Source organism: Nicotiana attenuata, unplaced genomic scaffold, assembly GCF_001879085.1.
Source record: "Nicotiana attenuata strain UT unplaced genomic scaffold, NIATTr2, whole genome shotgun sequence".
Classification (NCBI taxonomy): Eukaryota; Viridiplantae; Streptophyta; class Magnoliopsida; order Solanales; family Solanaceae; genus Nicotiana; species Nicotiana attenuata.
In genome coordinates this window covers 28,354-47,023 of record NW_017672289.1, presented here as the reverse complement: position 1 = coordinate 47,023, position 18,670 = coordinate 28,354, and the positions used below count along the sequence as shown (strand labels likewise).

General features: G+C 35.8%; 1 protein-coding gene across 4 annotated transcripts in view; it reads right to left on the bottom strand.

Moving 5' to 3' along the window:
- Positions 1 to 500: 500 nt before the first annotated feature.
- LOC109212607 (myosin-9-like) overlaps positions 501 to 18,670 on the bottom strand; it is a 19,355-nt gene continuing 1,185 nt past the window's right edge. Inside the window, exons 1-27 of one of the 4 annotated variants that reach the window (XR_002065892.1) lie at positions 18,117 to 18,251; positions 17,402 to 17,545; positions 17,132 to 17,277; positions 16,890 to 17,046; positions 16,061 to 16,119; positions 15,789 to 15,948; positions 15,542 to 15,691; positions 15,329 to 15,465; positions 15,099 to 15,245; positions 14,912 to 15,013; positions 14,778 to 14,835; positions 14,591 to 14,692; positions 14,412 to 14,449; positions 14,146 to 14,272; positions 13,856 to 14,038; positions 11,181 to 11,312; positions 10,995 to 11,104; positions 10,762 to 10,822; positions 9,913 to 10,090; positions 8,107 to 8,312; positions 7,903 to 8,022; positions 6,732 to 6,830; positions 6,291 to 6,509; positions 5,987 to 6,126; positions 2,257 to 2,510; positions 601 to 1,975; positions 501 to 533 (exon numbers count right to left, since the gene is read on the bottom strand). Coding sequence is in view for 3 of the 4 variants with exons in the window: in XM_019376260.1 (XP_019231805.1) it covers positions 1,923 to 1,975; positions 2,257 to 2,510; positions 5,987 to 6,126; positions 6,291 to 6,509; positions 6,732 to 6,830; positions 7,903 to 8,022; positions 8,107 to 8,312; positions 9,913 to 10,090; positions 10,762 to 10,822; positions 10,995 to 11,104; positions 11,181 to 11,312; positions 13,856 to 14,038; positions 14,146 to 14,272; positions 14,412 to 14,449; positions 14,591 to 14,692; positions 14,778 to 14,835; positions 14,912 to 15,013; positions 15,099 to 15,245; positions 15,329 to 15,465; positions 15,542 to 15,691; positions 15,789 to 15,948; positions 16,061 to 16,119; positions 16,890 to 17,046; positions 17,132 to 17,277; positions 17,402 to 17,545; positions 18,117 to 18,245 (3,411 nt within the window). In the remaining variant the exon portion in view is untranslated. Of the gene's footprint in view, positions 534 to 600; positions 1,976 to 2,256; positions 2,521 to 4,363; positions 5,025 to 5,986; positions 6,127 to 6,290; positions 6,510 to 6,731; positions 6,831 to 7,902; positions 8,023 to 8,106; positions 8,313 to 9,912; positions 10,091 to 10,761; positions 10,823 to 10,994; positions 11,105 to 11,180; positions 11,313 to 13,855; positions 14,039 to 14,145; positions 14,273 to 14,411; positions 14,450 to 14,590; positions 14,693 to 14,777; positions 14,836 to 14,911; positions 15,014 to 15,098; positions 15,246 to 15,328; positions 15,466 to 15,541; positions 15,692 to 15,788; positions 15,949 to 16,060; positions 16,120 to 16,889; positions 17,047 to 17,131; positions 17,278 to 17,401; positions 17,546 to 18,116; positions 18,252 to 18,670 lie in introns of those variants that run through there. The other 3 variants (XM_019376260.1, XM_019376261.1, XM_019376263.1) reach the window with 3 other exon arrangements.

Genomic DNA, 18,670 nt, shown 5'->3' with positions numbered 1-18,670 from the left:
GTCAGATTAGTCCATAGGGTTTCTCCACTTATGCTGTTTAGCTGCTATTTAAACAACAAAGTAGGATATTTGCCTTCAACCTGGCTCAGGGTATCCACTACACCAGCTGGATCATCATTAATGAGTGAAAGATCAACCCTTGAGGGGGTTCCATGACAGCTCTAGGAAAATGTTTATCATCAAGTGGAGTTAACCGCTAAATGATAACAACCAATGCATAAAATAATCAAATTTTACCTGTGTCATTCTACGGAAGAGTAGCCAATGTGACTGCTTGTGGGGTATTACCCATCAGTATACCAACTTCTAATGTGTGTTGCAGCAGCACGAACAGAGTGGATGTCTCCGCTAGCCAATAGGCTTTAAATCAGAATAACTACCTTTTACGTGGAAAAGCCAAGGGTCTTTCGGAAACATCCTCTCTATTCCCTCGGGGTAGGGGTAAGGTCTGCATACTCACTACCCTCCCCAGACCCCACTTGTGGGATTACACTGGGTGGTGGTGGTGGTTGTTGTTGTTGTGTACCTTTTACCTGGAAAAAAGAACCTGCATTTATTTAATTGAATCGAAGCTTTGCACATAACAACATTAATTCGTACCTCAATAGCTTGCCTATCCATTGTATTATGCTGTCAAAGATACTGGTCCAATCAACTTCAAATGGCCGCCACTGCGCTTAAGGCACTTGTAGATAATGCAAGCAGCAACAGCTCTTTCCTTGAAGAAGTCAAGGTGCAGTGCAATACATTAGTGTTGGCACTCTTGTTTTTTCTCATTAAGTTATTTTTGTGGTCTTCACTCAACCTCTGAATTGACGCTTTAATTCAATGATGTGATATGCCAGATCCTATTACAAATTCCAGCTCTTAATCAACCGATAGAAGAGGTAAGCAAAATACTTGAAGGGCAACTAATCTGCAAGCCTTTGACTAACTATGTTTCAGTTTCTGCTTCAAGTCCTCAGTCAATCTCACATAAATGCGTAAACAGTATGAAAGATAAAGACTCTATTGTCCAAGTGGAACATTTTGCCCAGGATTACCTGAATCCTTGATCTGGAGTAACAGCATCTCATATTTTGAGCAATTGACAGAGCCAGCTGACATAGATTTTTTTTTTCCGAATCTAAGTTGGTCAGCTTTTCGTCAAGCCTATTGAAAAAGGACAAGTACTTTAATAAAGTAAATCCCGCAATGTTCAACTATTCCAAGATGGATATCAATAACAGACATGATCTTGGTCCATTGACAATTTTTTATTGGAGACCATCAGGAGACCTAGTTAGAGAAGGGGATAAAAACAGAGTAGGAAGAAAATGATAGGAACATAGACAAGATAGCCTACAAATGGGAGTTGGCTGAAGCACAACTATCTTAGAGAAGGTTTTAAGTGACAAAGGATGAAAACTTGAGACAAGATAATGAGACAATGCTGCTATATGCAGTGCCCACCACTGGTACTGATGGGGAGGGGTGTAGAGTCTTTATTCAGTGAAGATTTCAGAAAAAAGCAGAAGGAGCAAATGAAAAGTTGGAGTAATGCACTCACAGGGTATTCAAGGGCTTTGCATACAGATGGAGTGGCTCTAACTCATGGAGAGCACTAAAGATGTCTTAAAGGTGGATCGACAGCTCTTGCAAGTCTACATTCAATTGACTATTGTACTTCAGTTACCTAGTCATTCACACATATATTCAGGACATACAAAAGAAGTTTATAGAAAAATCTTAATACTGGAATGAAACCTTTGCTTGAGAAACTGTACCTGAACATTAACTGTCTGGGATTCTACTGTACAGAGTAGTTGTCAAGATCTGGTTGAGATGCCTAGTATAAGCTCAAGTAGGCTATTCATCTAGTAAAGTGCTAGCATCTCTGTAGTGTGTATAGAGAGACACAACAAATTGAAGAGCAATTTCCATCAGAAGAAGTCATCGAATACCCCCTCCCGGTCATTTTCCCAGTTTCCAGAACCTGCACAACACACCCAACCAAGAGAAAAAAGGATATATAATATAGTTTCTTGTAGCAGGTTCAGTTTAACAAAAAACAAAAAGAATTATGCAGCTGTAACTAAACTATCACTGTCTAACAGATGAAAGGGAGACTTCTACTAAATGGAAAGAATATCATTTCCCGCAATGAGAATAAGTGGAATTTAGCATCCTGATTTTGCTCGTGGAGAACAGGTGAACGGTGCCGTACTTTAGGACTAGTAAAAGTGCTCAAGCCACCCTAAGGGACACTAGACTGACCTGAGATTTCAGCTGCTGCAAGATCCTGAACTATAAGCTGGAAAGCATGAGGATTGGGGGAAGATAAATGTGGCGGAGTTGAACCAGGAGCTTGAAATGTGAAGTCAGAGTCAGCAGACGTAGCATCAGCTGAAGCAGATGTAGCATCATCTGGGTAACCTCTAGAAATGAGTCCTGAAGCTGAACTCTGGCTGGAGGAGGGACGTAATACCTTTTTCAGCTCTGAGAATTGGTCTGATATGCTGTAAATCATCCTGAGGCACACTAGATCATAGCTAGTATTAGTCATATGACACAAGAGATTCTATGTTAAAACGAAGCTATAAGATTTAACTCCTTCAACTTATAGTAAAAATCTTAAAAGTCTTCCGAGTGATGTTGAAAGCTTCATGACACTACCTATCTTTACTTGTCCTTAGTCCTGTTTGTTTACTACAATATACCTTACCCTGTTTTCATTCCAGTTTCTTTTCCAGATGCATCTTAGAAGTCACTAAGTAAAAGATTTAGGTGACTGTATCTCATTTCACCAAAGAGTCAAAAGTGCCTTCTCCATAAAAAACATTCATATATGATCTCCAGAATAGTTCAAGAAAAAGCAAGAAAAGGATATCACTTGGGAAAAATTGGAAACTTCATACGAAAAGGAGCTAACAGATACCACTATGCTGGCAAAGTATTTTACGTAGAGCTTAAAAAGGAAGCGTCTTTCACAAGCTAAACTGTCCTTTCCTCAGTAGGAGAGCAAATTCCAGTTGACAATAGAAGAGAAAGCTTTTTAAACATCACCAACCAAACAAAAACACAACATATAAAAAAAGGATGCAAAAAAGGGGAGATTTAACATGCCAAAAATATTGTTACATGTTACTAACTAATCCATTCTGCTCTGAAGCAAGAAGGTTTTCCTCTTTATGACTAAGAAAGTGGATAAAAGTGAGGGTACAAAGAGTTCTTTTTATGCTTGTCTTTTGCTGGGAGGTTGCAAGACAACAGAAAAGACCAGCTTGAAGCTGTCAATGATCTGAGGTAGTCTGATCTGATCCATTAAATTCTAAGATAAAGATCAATAACATCAAAGGTAATTCTAACTTGCAGTTCCATGGATGCCTTTGTGCCAATGAATTGCTTGAAAGCTTCATGTAACTCAACAAATTAAGAAATATTAACATTATTGAGTGCATGCAGAACTCTAGATTCAGTTTCACCGAAAAGAATCAGCATACATCTGCCTTATTAAGATTCTTGCCAATAACAATTTTCAAAATTATATGTTGCCAGAATAATCAATATATGGATGCCAGACTTCACTATGATCTAAAATCTTCAATGTTATATGATTAACATAAAAGTACTGAAGATGCCAAGGAAGATGTAACACAGAGACTTCTCAAGGTTTCACCCACCATATTCTACTCTCACTCAAGAATGCTTAGTTACGGAGTTCTGATGGGATCAAATGTGATATTCTGATCACATCCAATGATCCAAACATTCAGTGATAATAAAAGGAACAAATCGAAGGAGATCTCAATTGAAGTATAGAAGGTTATAGAGGATTTCAAGCAGAGCCTCTAATAAAAAAGAGACAACAAAGAAATATTCATTTATAGAGAGGTATTACTATACCACAGTTAAAAATCTCTGAGGAATGAAAAATACAGAAAATTGGTCAATTCTTCTTCCAAAACACCTATTCCCTGCGTAGGAAGATAATGTTTTTTTTAAAAAAACATGTGTGGATGATAACTAAAAGACACATTGCACCGCTTGACACATTTATTACGTCGGCACCTTTCAGTGCCAACCTTGACTCACAACACCATAGATATGAGTGATAGCAAATGAATCATCTATAAGGCATACTTTGCTAGATACATGATGCTTCACATATGACTTATCAATTTTCACCACATACACTAAAGCTTATGAATCTAATGCAACAGTATCAGGAAATAACTCTTCATGTGAACAAACATCCATTTCAAGCATTTCCAAGATATCACCTGTATCTGCCACTTCGTAGAATTTCCAGCAGACCTACTAGGAGAACTTGACAAATTCTAGAAAATTTCTCCACATAATTGTCATTGTACGCGCCCTTTAGACAACCCCAGACTGACCTTACAAATCAGGAAGTTGATCATGTTTAAAGTATCATTTCCATCTAGTAGTGCACAATGATTCTACCAGTTCTATATGACCAATTCAGTTCGTCAAAAGATAATCGTCCAAGCTGAGGTGGTTTCAGTAATTCTTTTTTCTTTCCTTTGTTTGATAAATCAAATAAATCATTTTATTAATATGCACCAAGGCCGAAGTTACAAGACTATAGAAGGTTTTCCAAAATGCCATTCCATCGTCTATACATAATGGAATGCTTTCTTTACACCAAATGTATAGATACAATAAGCTTTTGATCTTCCTTGTGATATTCGACTCCTTCAAGCATCCCCATTTCCCTTATCCTCATATTTACCAAAAGATGTACAAGGTTGCTAACCTCCGTATTTCCTTCTCTCTCTCCCCACTCTCATCCTCGAAGATGCTATTTTCTGCATTAGTTCTAGGGAGTACCCAAGAGATACTTGAACAAAGAATACACCACACTCCGAGGTTCTGTGGCATAGTTGGAGTGATGGAGCAAATGATTGGTGTCTTCTCAATTCTTCTTGCACATACAACACCGGATATAGTGATGTATCCCTCTTCCTCAGGTTATGCGCCGTGAGTATAGCATCCCAAGCAGCACTCCTTGTAAAAGATATCTAGAAAATATGATATTAAGACTAATTTGTTTATGATTTCTTATATGTGTATATTATAAGCTAATATGAATATATGCCAATTATTTGTCTTGGCTGAGCATTTTGCCATGATGAGAAGTTCCAATGCAAAGGAAATTAGGCAATCTGAAGCGTCTGAACTGGTTACAGATATCTACCAATGATTGAACTCAAATAGCATCATGTCTTTTAGAATCAAAGTCAAACATTGAACTCAAATAGCATGCTTTCTTTCAGAGTCAAACTGGTAACTAGATCTTTTATATAAAGCAGATTTTCAAAAAAAACTCTATTTTCCGAATATTTTGTACAGTTTTGAACTTAGGAAATAGCCTACATGTGTAAAGATTCCCTGATTTTTCTAAATTGGAACCCCAACCTTTGGATTCCTCTGTATACACTTTGATACTGCTTTATCCTTTTCTTTTTGTCAAATATATATTTCTTTGTAGAAGATCTGCATTACAATAAGTTATTTTATTTAATGTTATATGTTTGTCTTCATCTTTAACGTACGCATATTTTGAAGCGCACGTATCACATTGCTTCAGAGGGACCACTAACTTAAGGGCCCTTTCAAGCACATTTTGATCAATATACCTATTAATCAGGTGACAAATTTCATATGAGATTTGGACAATTAAAAGCAAAACGTGATGTCAGAATTTGGTAAAAGAGTCCTGATTAATTCTGCAGTTAATTCCTGAAATCCAGTCCTCCCTCACATGAGAAAAACCGATAACTTCATTCAGAAATATAAATCTCAAGTTTGGTTTCAGTTGCTAAATGGTTCAAAAGAAAGAGAAAAAGGGATATTCCCCTGCCCCAGTATGTTTTAAAAGGCATTATCACAGTTTATATTTTTGTCGACTCAAACCTTGGTGATCCATGCTCTTATAAGATGAAAAGACTAAATCTGGTACCAATTATTCGAGTAATGCTACCTGTTAAGCGAGTCCTGGAGTTGTTGAACTTTTCTTTCGGTCTCTTCTAACTTCCGGCACTTCTCTTTACTTGATTCCTGAGCTTCAGCACATTTCCTTTCAGAATCATCAGCACGTTGCTTTTCTTTTTTAAATAACACCTATCAATAGGTATAAGCATGAGACATCAACCATATGTAACTGGAAAAAGATAAATGCTTTCACCTATTTTTCTCTATCTTCTCTCCTCAGTTTTAGGCCTTTAGGGTGGAGGAATGTGAAGGGGAAAAGGTGTGTGGATCACTCTATGAATTGACTGTCATACCTTTAAGTTTTCCACTTCTGCAGTTAAAGCTTCAACTGTTTCCGCATGCTCAACTGGGACCGTTTTCTTTTCAACTGTTGAAGAGTCTCCTTCAATAGCTTTTTGAGCAGCCTCATGTTCCTTGGGCAATGTATTTGTTTCATTCTGTTTGCTTTGCATGCCCCGCAATGAATTCTGCAATTTTGCTATTTCCTGGTCCTTTGCCTCTTCCAAGTCCATCTGAAAAGAGATTTTCCTATTTGTGATTTGTCGAATGCTTCAAATAGTTCAACTTTCTCAAAATGGAAAACTCATAGTAACCCACAAGCCCTAGAATCCCGGATTGTTTGGACTTTCAAGTAATATCTTATCTACCAATGCTGTCCAAATAAAATCCCCAATGTGCTATACATACGGTGCAGGGAAAAAAGAAAGATCATCTGCTTAGTACAAGTATATCACCCTTAGACGTTTCTCCAACTGCAACTGCAATTTAAGTTCTTCAACCTGTTTTTCAAGCTTAACCTTTGCCTCTTTCAGTGCGCCTGTTTCTCTTGAAGCCTGAAGACATTGAAATGTATATTATCTATCCATAGATGTTAGGGAATATTTGTAACTGTCAATTGATTAACCTATCAAATTTGCAAGCAACAATTCTGATGCACTCTTCTGTATTTCACGTGGAAAAGGGCAATTCCACAGCAGGAAATTTAGGGGAATCATGTTACCGCAAATGAAATCAAAATGAAACTAATGGAGAGATGCACTAAGACTAACGACTTACACCTGATTCCTTTTTATAGGCATACTTTACAATGTATACATCTGCGTTTACCTGATGTCCAAATTTACAACAATAACTATTTGAGCTTAAATATCTCTTGTTAGCGTGTGACTTTGTACTCTCAAAGTAAGTGACATGTACATATGTACTTTCAAATGGTACAGTTCCTATATTAAAAGGATATGAATACTTTCGATCTGTTTTTGATATGAATTCATGCATTTTAACCACTTGTTTACAAGGTTTACTGACAGGAAGCTTCATAGACACTCAACACTTTCCACTAAAAGCTTCAGAGAAGTATTTTTTTTCAATAAGATAATGGATTTCATATAAGGCATCAAGAAGATGCAAAATGTACAATGCAGTAAAAACATTGTTAGCTCTATTACAAAGGCCTAGTCTAAAGTTAAGGAGCTAACAAAGTCCAAAAAGGATTCTGGGGAATTTACAGGTGAAAGGTTACTCCAGCTACATAAACTTGCTAAACATCTAGCCTTAAGTATGTAATTTGGAGTAGAAATGCCCTCAAAACATCTTGTGTTTCTCTCTGTCCATATACACCAGAAGATACAAGCTGGGAACATCTTCCAAACTTCCCTGATGGATTTTCTAACCTTCCATGAACTCCAGCTAATCAGAGAAGTATTTAAACAGCCTCTAATGTAGTACTATTATGCAAATAATAACAAACAAGTGAACCATGTATCACTTCAGTAATCAAGCCCTATCTAGCAGATATATCATCCAGGTCATTCAAATCGTCAACCCATTAGGCCATTACTATGCTTAGGAAATTGGAAAACTATGAATACAGGTAATATAAGAGTATAGTAATCCAGAACCTACCATCTTTAGTTTCCGAAGCTCCCTCCTTGCAACTCTTCCCCTCCATCTGCATTGTGCTAGAATTGATGCCCATATGAGTTTCTTATAGTATGAAAAGACTTTGTGACGACGCTCATGGGCCTGCAAGTATATTATCTTGTCAGCACTATACAACAAACTTAGCATGAACCCGAATCAATAAATTAGAAAACCCAACAAACTAACCTGTATAATAATTGCTGCCCTGGTTTGTTTTTTATATCTGAACTTCTCTCGTGCAGCTGCCACTCGAATTCCAGTCTGAAGAGTGATGACTGAACATTTAAGTTTTGTGTAGGATTTTCTGGCCAAGTGTCCACGGAACTTTGTCTGGATTCTGAGAGAAGCAGCCTCTCTTTTCATGGTGACATACAATTTGAAAGCAAACCTTGCTGAAGAATATGAGAGAGCGAGCACATAAATGTATTGAATGTGGAAAAATAGGGCAGCCTATTGGAATAGTAGACCAAGCTGAAAAGCTTGTTCTAAAGTGGATGCAGTTCTAGAAGGGTGTGAATATACAGCAATTATTTCCACAGTGCTCGTTTTTACAAAACGGAACATGCACAAGTGATCTAAATTTTAGCAAACGAGGAGGATGTCAGGGTGACGGTATTACCATCATATACTTCATTCCATAAGCACAGATGAACTAACGGAGCACTTGTGTTACATCTTAAGCTGACAAATACGTTTTTTTTAATCTTGTTCTTTTTTTTGGAATGCAGCAGCTTGTACATAAGAGACCTTAGATCATGGTGATGAAAGGAGATTATGGGGAATTAATTAATGGTTTGGTACTCTGTAAAGGCAAAAACAATAAATATTCTGAGAACAAGAAGTATCTATCCAGAAAAGAAAGTCCTATTGATTTTTTTATTAAACTTGTCTGAATAACAGATAAGAAAGCAAAAGTTGATTTGTTATTATCCTGGCCTTTTGTATCGGTAATAAGACAATTAACATACATCAATATATGTAATGGCATATTAATAACCACCACCCCCCACCCCAACACCCACCGCCCAGCCCCTTCCAAATAAAAGAGAGGCTCTATTTTTTTCTCGGATGTAAATCTTACAAAATATGACTCCCATTATTTTCTTGAAAGTTCTCATTTCCACTTTCTCAAAACCTTTGCCCTATTACTTTTTAAAATAAGCAAAAATGCTGACAAATCTATATGGGATACAATTCCAGCATGTATTTGGTGGGTGGTGCGCAAAGAAAGGAACCATAAGTACTTTGAAGGAGAAACAGAGAATATACAACACTAAGTCTCAGTACTAAGCTATTTAAGGTTGGCTATATGAATCATCATTATCCATTTTGCTCTACTTAGACTCATCTTGTTCCAATATTAACTAGCTTCTCTAATCCTAGAAGTTCTCAACATTTTCTACTGATCTACAAATCATCTGACACAACAACAACAACAAACCCAGTGTAATCCCACTACAAATCACCTGACAAGATTAAAAAAACAACTAGCAAATATTGGACTAATGTGAGCGTACTAACAAGACAAGACCTTAATCTCAACTATTTGCCTTCGCCTATATGGATATGTTCTTCCATTGTACCCTATTTTTCGCCAAGTCTGCATGGATCTCAACTGGTTGGCTTTGTCTGTATGGATTATTTCTTCCATTATACTCTTTTTTTTTTTTTTTGCTAAGTCTGGATTTCCATGGATTGCTTTAAGACAATTTTGTTAAGAGAATATACTTAGATTAAAATAAAAATGTATTCTCTTGTTAGCTTTACGTTGCAACCTGATCAATGTACAATAGGAAGACTCACTACTGGAATTGCTCACTTATCTAACTGTAAAAGAATTGAAGTAGCAACAGATTACATGAGTGAAGTAAGCTACCAAAATGCCCCAGTAAGTGGCAAAATGAAACTTAGTAAATGGGTAAAACATCTAACATTAAAAAACAAAGTCCACAATGTGAGAGAGACAAGCCAAACAGATAATGATAGACAAACCTCGACATAAGGATTGTAAGCAAATTGCAGCCTTCTGCAAAGAAACATAATTTTTCCGTGCAATATGAGATCTAGTTTCCCTTTGTATTGTCTTAACTGCAGAGGTTAGCTTTATAGCTCTGTGTGCATCTAGCTCGGCCATCTGCCCTGCTCTCAGAAAAACCTTTGTTTTTCCAATCTGCAAAACAATATTAGCAACCCTGTCTGAAGTGTAACTTGATTCATAAATTTGGGAAGTTAATTTAAATGAAAGAAGAAGAATGATCAAGCTTAAAATGATCCTTGAAACATGTACATGAAAATATTGTGGATAACTTTTCCACGCATTAAATCAATTATATTACAGATATCAGCAGCACCTAGTAACAGGAAGAAAGCTCTCAGTGACTCAGATTAGCAAATTCTACTATGCAAGCATATGCAACTATCTATCAGCAAAGATATACAATCATTGCAAGTAAAAGACAAAGTATCAATAGTCTAGAAATTGAGAGCAACTTAACCGACATGCTCGAAGTGCAAGAGGATGATTCCTTTTTGAGCAAAAAAAAAGGAACCTTTTATTAGAAAAATCCACACCTGCTGCTTGAAAGATAAGACTTGTAAACTTAGGCAGGTCGCAAGGTAGGTAAAAATGATATTAGTATCATGAATTGGGCTACATTTTCGAAAATGATGATGAAGGAAATATTGATTACTCCTACACTACAAAGAGGCAGTGGATGAAATGATACGTACATATTTCTTTCGTGTGTGTAAGCATAGAAGTGAATAATTTGATAGTATTGATCTCGACATTTAAGAAATAGAAATCAGTTCACAGAAATAGCAAGGCAAGCATCAAATAACCTGATAACCAGCAAGCCCTGTCTTTTCTAATATCTTTTCGCATGCAACTTTTTCATCAACGCTGCCCACAAACAAGTTAAAAAAAGATAGTATATCAGCTGATAATCAACAGGTCAAACTGCTAATGATCAAAAGTTTTTAGGAAAGCACAAATCCTTTTTTGTCTTTTTTTTCTTTTTTTTTTTGTGGGGTGGGGTGGGGGGGTTATGAACAGGAACAAGACCAGTACTTACTGCTCTTCCAAGACCTCCTGAGCAAGAAGACCAAATCGATTCAGAAACTCAGAAAATGTCTTATGCGTAGGATAGCCAGCACAACTAATTCGAATTGCCTCTAGAACACCCTTCAAACAACAAAATATAAGCACATAATTCAAGAATTAAAAAGGAATTTCTTCATATGATGTGAAATTTACTTACACCACAACGTAGCTGCTGCATAATGTTAACATTCTCAAATATTGCAGGTTTCAAAAGACTGTTAGGCTTCACACATCTGATGTAATGAGGTTCTGTAGAATTCAGGGTTTCCATCAATGATTGGAGTTGTAACTGCAACAGTAAATTGGCCATTAGATTCTGTCACCTATTTAAAGTAAGGACTTGGAACTAGGCTGTTAGTTCTTTGTTTAAAATATTCTTAGATCACAAAAATCCAAGAGGACATAACAGATAAAGTAATAGATAGAATCAAAACTTAAAGGTCAAAATGGAGGAGTGGATATGATAGTCATGTGCAACAGGGTGATACCTACCACATATAAGGAAAGTTTTATATTGAGGTTATTAATTAGCAATGTTAATAAGAGTGAATGTTGGACCTATGAAGTATAACACATCCATGAGACGAGTGTCATAGTTCGCAGAATTAAGAAGGATTTGAAATGATCCAAGAATAGACAAGATTAGAACGACCATATATCCCCGCAATTTGATACCTGATATTCCTTAATGAGTAAATACTTAAATAGGAGAATGCAAGTGGCACACAAAGGGATAAAATAATAGAATGTCGTCAGAGATGGTCCGGTCATGTCCAACATAGGCCTTCCCATGCACTTGTTGCAATTGTGATACTATGATGATTGAATGTACTAAAAGTGGACGGTAGACCTAAAATCACACAAGGGAAAGTTGCCTCAAAAGACCTACAACCTCTCAAAATTCATGAGGATTTAGCTTAGAGCATAACACAATGGGAATAAACAAGAGTCCAGAACCAAAGTGTGGTTCTTTTGGACACAAGAGACCGAAATAGGTGGGGAAAAAAATTGGTGACCTTTCTATATAAAACGCCCTTTTAAAGGGCGCTATACTTTAACGTCAGTTTTGTCCGTTAAGGTATAGCGCGGTAAATAACCGCGCTATACCCGGTGTTTGCATTTTAATGCATAGCGCTTTAAAGAAATGCGCTATACATCTGTACGGTCTAAGTGTTCATTTTCATTATTTCTTTTCAATTTCCTTCTCACCTTTTATCCTTCTCTTACTTATCAATTTCCTTCTCTATTTTCATTAGTTTTTTTCTCTCTACTTTGAAAATTACATTTTCTAAAAATATTTTCAACAAAAATACTTTTGATGATAAATAATTTGTGCTAATTAATTTAAAATGACTTTTGAGCAGTAATTAGTGTTTGACCTAGTTTTAAAAGTTATTTCTAAGTGTATTTTTTTTTTAAAATGATTTTCAAAAATGTATTTTTGGGAAGAAGCTACTTTTTCTGCTTATCAAAAATTCCTTCTGCTTCTACTCAAAAGTATTTTTTTTGTTCCTTCTAACAGCTTGTTTGGATGGTTGTTACATATGATGAAATGTGCTGCTTTACGTAATGATCGATTTGATGTGGTTGCGTTGTTACCTTGTCTTTTCTCTTAGTTCACCCTTCATTATTATTAAATAATTCTATTTTATCATATACCCTATCTTTTTCTATAATAATTTTACCCCATATCATAATTTTTCTTTATAATATTGCAAATTTATTCTTCATATTGTTGGTGCGTGATATCATGAAACAACGGCATACGATACTAACTATCCAAACACTGTATTCATCAAATGATACAGTACAATACAATACAATGCATTATGAAATATATGTAACAACCATCCAAACAAGCTGTTAGAAGGAACAAAAAAAATACTTTTGAATAGAAGCGGAAGGAATTTTTGATAAGCAGAAAAAAGTAACTTCTTCCCAAAAATACATTTTTGAAAATCATTTAAAAAAATACACTTAGAAAAATCAATGGCGGCAGCAGGAACACTAGTACATATTATCTATAGATTTCTGTTGATTTTTCTATTAGCCTTAGCCATGTTTATTAAGTACTATTTCACCACTTTTCATGATTTGACGTGTTCGTGCTGCCGCCATGAAACTAGTCTACTCTACCTAGATTTGCCTTTTTGAAAAATAATTTTAGAAAATGTAATTTTCAAAGTAGAGAGAAAAGAACTAATGAAAATAGAGAAGGAAATTGAAAAGAAAGAGAAGGATAAAAGGTGAGAAGGAAATTGAAAAGAAATAATGAAAATAACACTTTGACCGTACAGATATATAGCGCATTTCTTTAGAGCGCTATGCGTTAAAATGCAAACATTGGTTATAGAGCGGTTATTTACTGCGCTATACCTTAATGGACAAAACTGACGTTAAAGTATAGCGCCCTTTAAGAGGGCGTTTTATATAGAAAGGTTACCCATTTTTTTCCCACCTATTTCGGTCTCTTGTGTCCAAAAGAACCACACTTTGGTTCTGGACTCGAATGAACAATTCATATATGCAATACCTATTAGTTGTGATTAAGGCTCAGTTGTCATTTTTGCACTTGCACTAGGTCTTTTGTTTGTCAAGAGTCTTTTTAGTTTGTTTATAGATTTGTACATCATGTAGAGATAAGTGTTGAAATTTTAGAGAACCCCTAGTTTACAAATGCTGATTTGGATTAAACTACAAAGTATTAAGCATAAAAGGAATGAAACTGAGAGGATATGTAAATTCATATAGCCGATCAAACTAAATTTCTATTGATAATTAGTATACTATTGATCACCAAAATTCATCAGAAGTATATAAGTTAGTAACTACCTTGAAACGAGAACCAATGGATGAGAACTTGGATGATTTGGATGAAGATTTAGTTGACTCCTCAGCAACAGGAGGGAAAAGGCCCACAACAAATGGGCATTTAGAAGCACTTAACAAATCCTGATGTTCAGGAACAACATAGTCTTTGTTCTTATCCAAAAATTGATCAGATTGATATTGAACCTAGTAGGAAAAAAAGGAAACATTTTAAGCAAGTAGTAAATAATGCCCCATATCCAACCGTAGAAGCAATTGACCAGACTTCTAAGAAAAAACAAATATCATATTACCTCTCCAGCATAATGAGCAATGGTAAAATCAGTGCGGGACAATTTTGGTTTGATAAAGCGTTTGTTGGCCTTGAATATCTGATAAAGCTTTTGTGAGAATGTTTCGTGAGTTGACTTGGGGAACATACTGGAAAAATTTATTCAAGGAAAACGTCGATTAGAAGATCCCTTTCTCCCACAGAAGCTCATATAAAGAAATTAGATGCTAAATGAGGGGACACACAGCAGTATAATGCCCATAGTAGATGAGCTATTACATATCTTACCAGGCTTCATCAAGAAGAGCAATGATACCTCCAGGTTTCTGTAAACAGCAATACAAATCAATTCATGATATGCCATTTTCACATAAGTGGTTTATACCGAACGATGACTATAATGCGCAAACAGATATATTTGTATATTTGAAGCCAAAAGGTTTCGCTATAAACCAAAACGATGGAACCTTTTCAATAAGATCTAGGACATCCTGGTTGTCCACAAATTCTATATAGCTCCAATTTATCTCTTCCTTAGAGTATTCCTCCTGCTCCATCTTGAACATGTGCTGAAAAAAGATGTATTTCACAGTAGTTGAGGTGTGCTTACCAAAAAAGGACAGAACTGCTTCTATAGAACTTGAACTACCATACCTGGTTAAAATGTTGCTGCAGCTTCTCATTTGTATAATTAATGCAGAATTGTTCAAAACTGGGAATAAAAGTTAGAAAAGTCAAATGCAAGACAACACATTTACTACTCGTTTTGTTTGTTCACCAGTGCCTACCTATTACTTTTGAAACTTTCAAAACCATAAATGTCAAGAACACCAATTAGAGATTTGGAGTTAGGATCTTGCCCGATCGAGTTATTAATTTTGTCCACCAACCTGTGAACAGTAGACATAATTTTCCATTAGTGTCAATGTAACAGATAAGAACCACACTGATCTGGCTGTGATAGTAGAATCATACCAGTCGAATAAGCGAGAATATATTGTTTTAGCTAACCCATCTCTGCTTACTGCTGCAGCTTCAGGATCAAGACTTCTCTTTATAACTTCTTCAGGAGTGACCATTACACGTCTCAGTAGGGCATCCTCCAATAAAGTAACATCACACCTGATAGAAGAATTGAATCAAATAAAAAATTCATGCAGGAAACATCAAAGGAAGAGTAGTGATATATGAAGGGCAGAACATACATCAGAAGCTCTGCAGTAGTTTGAAGATGAAACCTAGATTTGTCATCTTTCAGAACAGATGAGTCAGTTTCATTGCCTTTTGCAAATTCTATATTACCAAGATGAAGAACAGAAGCCACAACTCTAAAAATTGCCTCCTGAAGAAGAAACAGAGTAGCTTATTAAAATCAAAAAGGAGAGTTGCAGGACAGAAAATTGCAATTAGGGCATTACCTGCTCTTTCTCGCTAATTCCAACGATATCCATTGCTCTCCTTATCTCAAGATAGTCATGAGCATCACTAACGCCTACTAGTTCATAGCAATTTGATTGATTGAGATAGTGAAATGATTTGGGATCCCCCAACTTATACCTTTTGATCTCCTGTTACGATTAGGAAAATGTCAAAAGGTTATTGTGACAATCAAATTAACTCAGGGTGATGAAAGACGTAAAAAGGAATAGCATTGCTGCAGATTACCTCCTGTGGTGCTGCACAGAGAAGGTAGAAACAATGATAGTTCCGTTCAGGGTCTGAAACTTGGCAAACTCGAGATCTTTCAAGCAGATAAGTTCTAATAGCTGCACCAGATATTCTTCCATTCTTGTCAAACTGAATCTCCACAAACTTACCGAAACGGCTGTAAACAACAGTGTCTAAGTAGCTTTCAGAAGCAAAAAGTTTCAACTGATTGTTGAAGCAACCACGAGACAGTTTTTTTATTGGAAACACGCGTAGAGCCAGTATCTCACCTTGAATTGTTATTTCTAACTGTTTTGGCATTGCCAAATGCTTCAAGTACTGGATTTGACTGGAGATATAACAACCATGAGTTAAAGGAATGAGATAACCAATAGAGAAGGCTTTAAGAGAAATAGAGCAACTACCTATCGGTTTGAAGCCCTGTCCTCAAGATTTAGACTGTTTAGACATGAAAAGAGCCTCTTGGAAATTATTTTATTCAAATGGATATGAAAGTCTTCAAAATACTGACAGTTTCACATACACATTGACCCCTCTACAAACTTTCAATTAAGGAAACTACTATCAAATTCATTATATATATATATATATATATATATATATATATATATATATCTGTGAAGTTTATTATAAGATAGCATGAAGTTTCTGAAACTTACATCATTTTCTTAGGTTTAATCCTATCTTAAGCTCCACTTTTTATGCGAATATGATACTTCATTTATTTTCCATGCATTCACATCTCCAAAAATCAATCAATCAATCGATCCAAACTAGTTGGGCTTAGTCGTACAAATCCTCTATATCTATCCACTCTATTTGAAAATTCCATTCCATAACTGACGTTCACATTACTAACTCCGCCAGAACATGCCATGTTTCTTTTGTGTTTGGTAAGCAAAGCATAATGTTGCATATTCATATATATTCTTCTTACTTGTGATTAGACAATGCACTCGCGCCATGCAATAAGTTGTCTATATAGCTGAAATTATGCAGAATTTAAGCCTCAAAGGAAAGTACAAGTTCCTAACTACCTGCCCTTGTTATTTTAAGAAGTAAAAGAGTTTAAAACAGTAATCCGAGCATTTAGCTTACCTCCAGTACTTGCTGTTCCACAGTCCGCCTTTGAGTGCCTTTATGGCCGCCCAAATAGGCAAGATAGCGCATAAGCATTTTAGTAGTTTCAGTCTTACCAGCACCACTTTCTCCACTAACCAATATAGAATTGCTTTTACCCTCATTGATCATTGCCCTTATTCATTTTCAAGATTTCAGTTACAATAGCATTATTTTTCATGAGAAAATGTATGTGGAGTTGAAGTTGTACACAGGAGTACCTGTAAGCAGCATCAGCAATAGCAAAGACATGAGGACTTAGTTTACCAAGTGGTACTCCTTTATATTTTTCCATCATGTGGCCGTCATATAAATGAGGCAGTTTTTGAAACGGATTAATTGCTATAAGAATACTTCCAGTATAAGTCTGCAATAATGTAGAGTATGATATAATAATATAAGAAAGTCATATGTAGCTGCAGTTTCAATCCTTTCTTTAACCAAATTGAACATAAAGTAATAAAGTTTTGAGCATTGGACTAAAAACTTACATAGATTTCGTGGAGTTGATATCTTGTTGCCAAATTATGTAAGACTCCAGGCTCATGCAAATATGAAAGTTCAGTCATGTCATCAACTCCTCCATCAGGAGCATCTTCATCCTTGGGGTAAGTTTTTGATAAATTTGCTACAACCTAGATGAAATCAAAGGAAAATATGCAACAGTAAAAACCAGGTCATTGCCAGGTTAGAGATGTGCATTGTCAATTGGGAATTGTGTCGATGTGGCTTAGCAGAAAACTAGAGAGTTATATAGCAGTAAATTAGAACAACTGCAGTGGATCTTTCCTTTACCACTAAAATATAATAAAACAGTTAAGCTAATGTGCCAATATTTGTGGAAAGAAGGGTAAAATGAAAATATAGTATGGAAGCCACAAAAGCCTTACAGTTGCAAACTACGGCAGGTTGCACCAAACAAGACTGTAGTCGTATATATATAAAAACCAACAATCAAAGAAGACTAGTGAATTAGATCCTCTGTCGCAGTATTTAAAAGACATTAATTCCATCATCAGAATATTGTATTATTTTCAAGTCAATTTAGTTAATTTAATCAATTAGGCTATAGGATAACCAGATTTTCAATTACGTTAGAGTTGGTCTCACGATTGAGTCCAGAGTACACACTAAACTTCTATGGAAAAACAAATAAAGCAACAGTAATCTCATGAATGAATACTACTCAATGTAAAAGAGATATACCGTCCTCCCATCAGATGTCTGAACCTGAATTTCCTGTCCATTAACCTCCGATACTTGTCCATCAATCCAAGCAACTGATGGATCCTCGATCCACACATGAGAACCTACAGTAATATTTACTGGAATGCCCTGCATAAATGACTAAGATTCTTTTGGACTGTAGTAATTGTTTTACATAAAGATTCAGAAGAAGCTAAGGAAATTGTTATCACACGATCTATGGATATACCAAGAGGACACATTCAGACATAGAATCATTAAATGTAGTAAAATGCCTTTATTGATGCTAAAATGCTAATGGTTCAATTAATATCTTTGCATCACCAGAATGTTTAAATTTATGCTCGTACATATAAAGCAACAGGACAGCAAACTTTACAATAGCTTTGGTAAATGTTCACTTGCATCACAAACACATAAAGTCTAAAAAGCACAAGAAGAATGTAGGATGTGTAGTACATGCATAAGGACAACGTGACACTAGATTTCCTGCTTTAACTTCCGGAGATGCAATTTAGCAAAAGCCTGAGAACCTTCTCGCCCCTTACTCAACA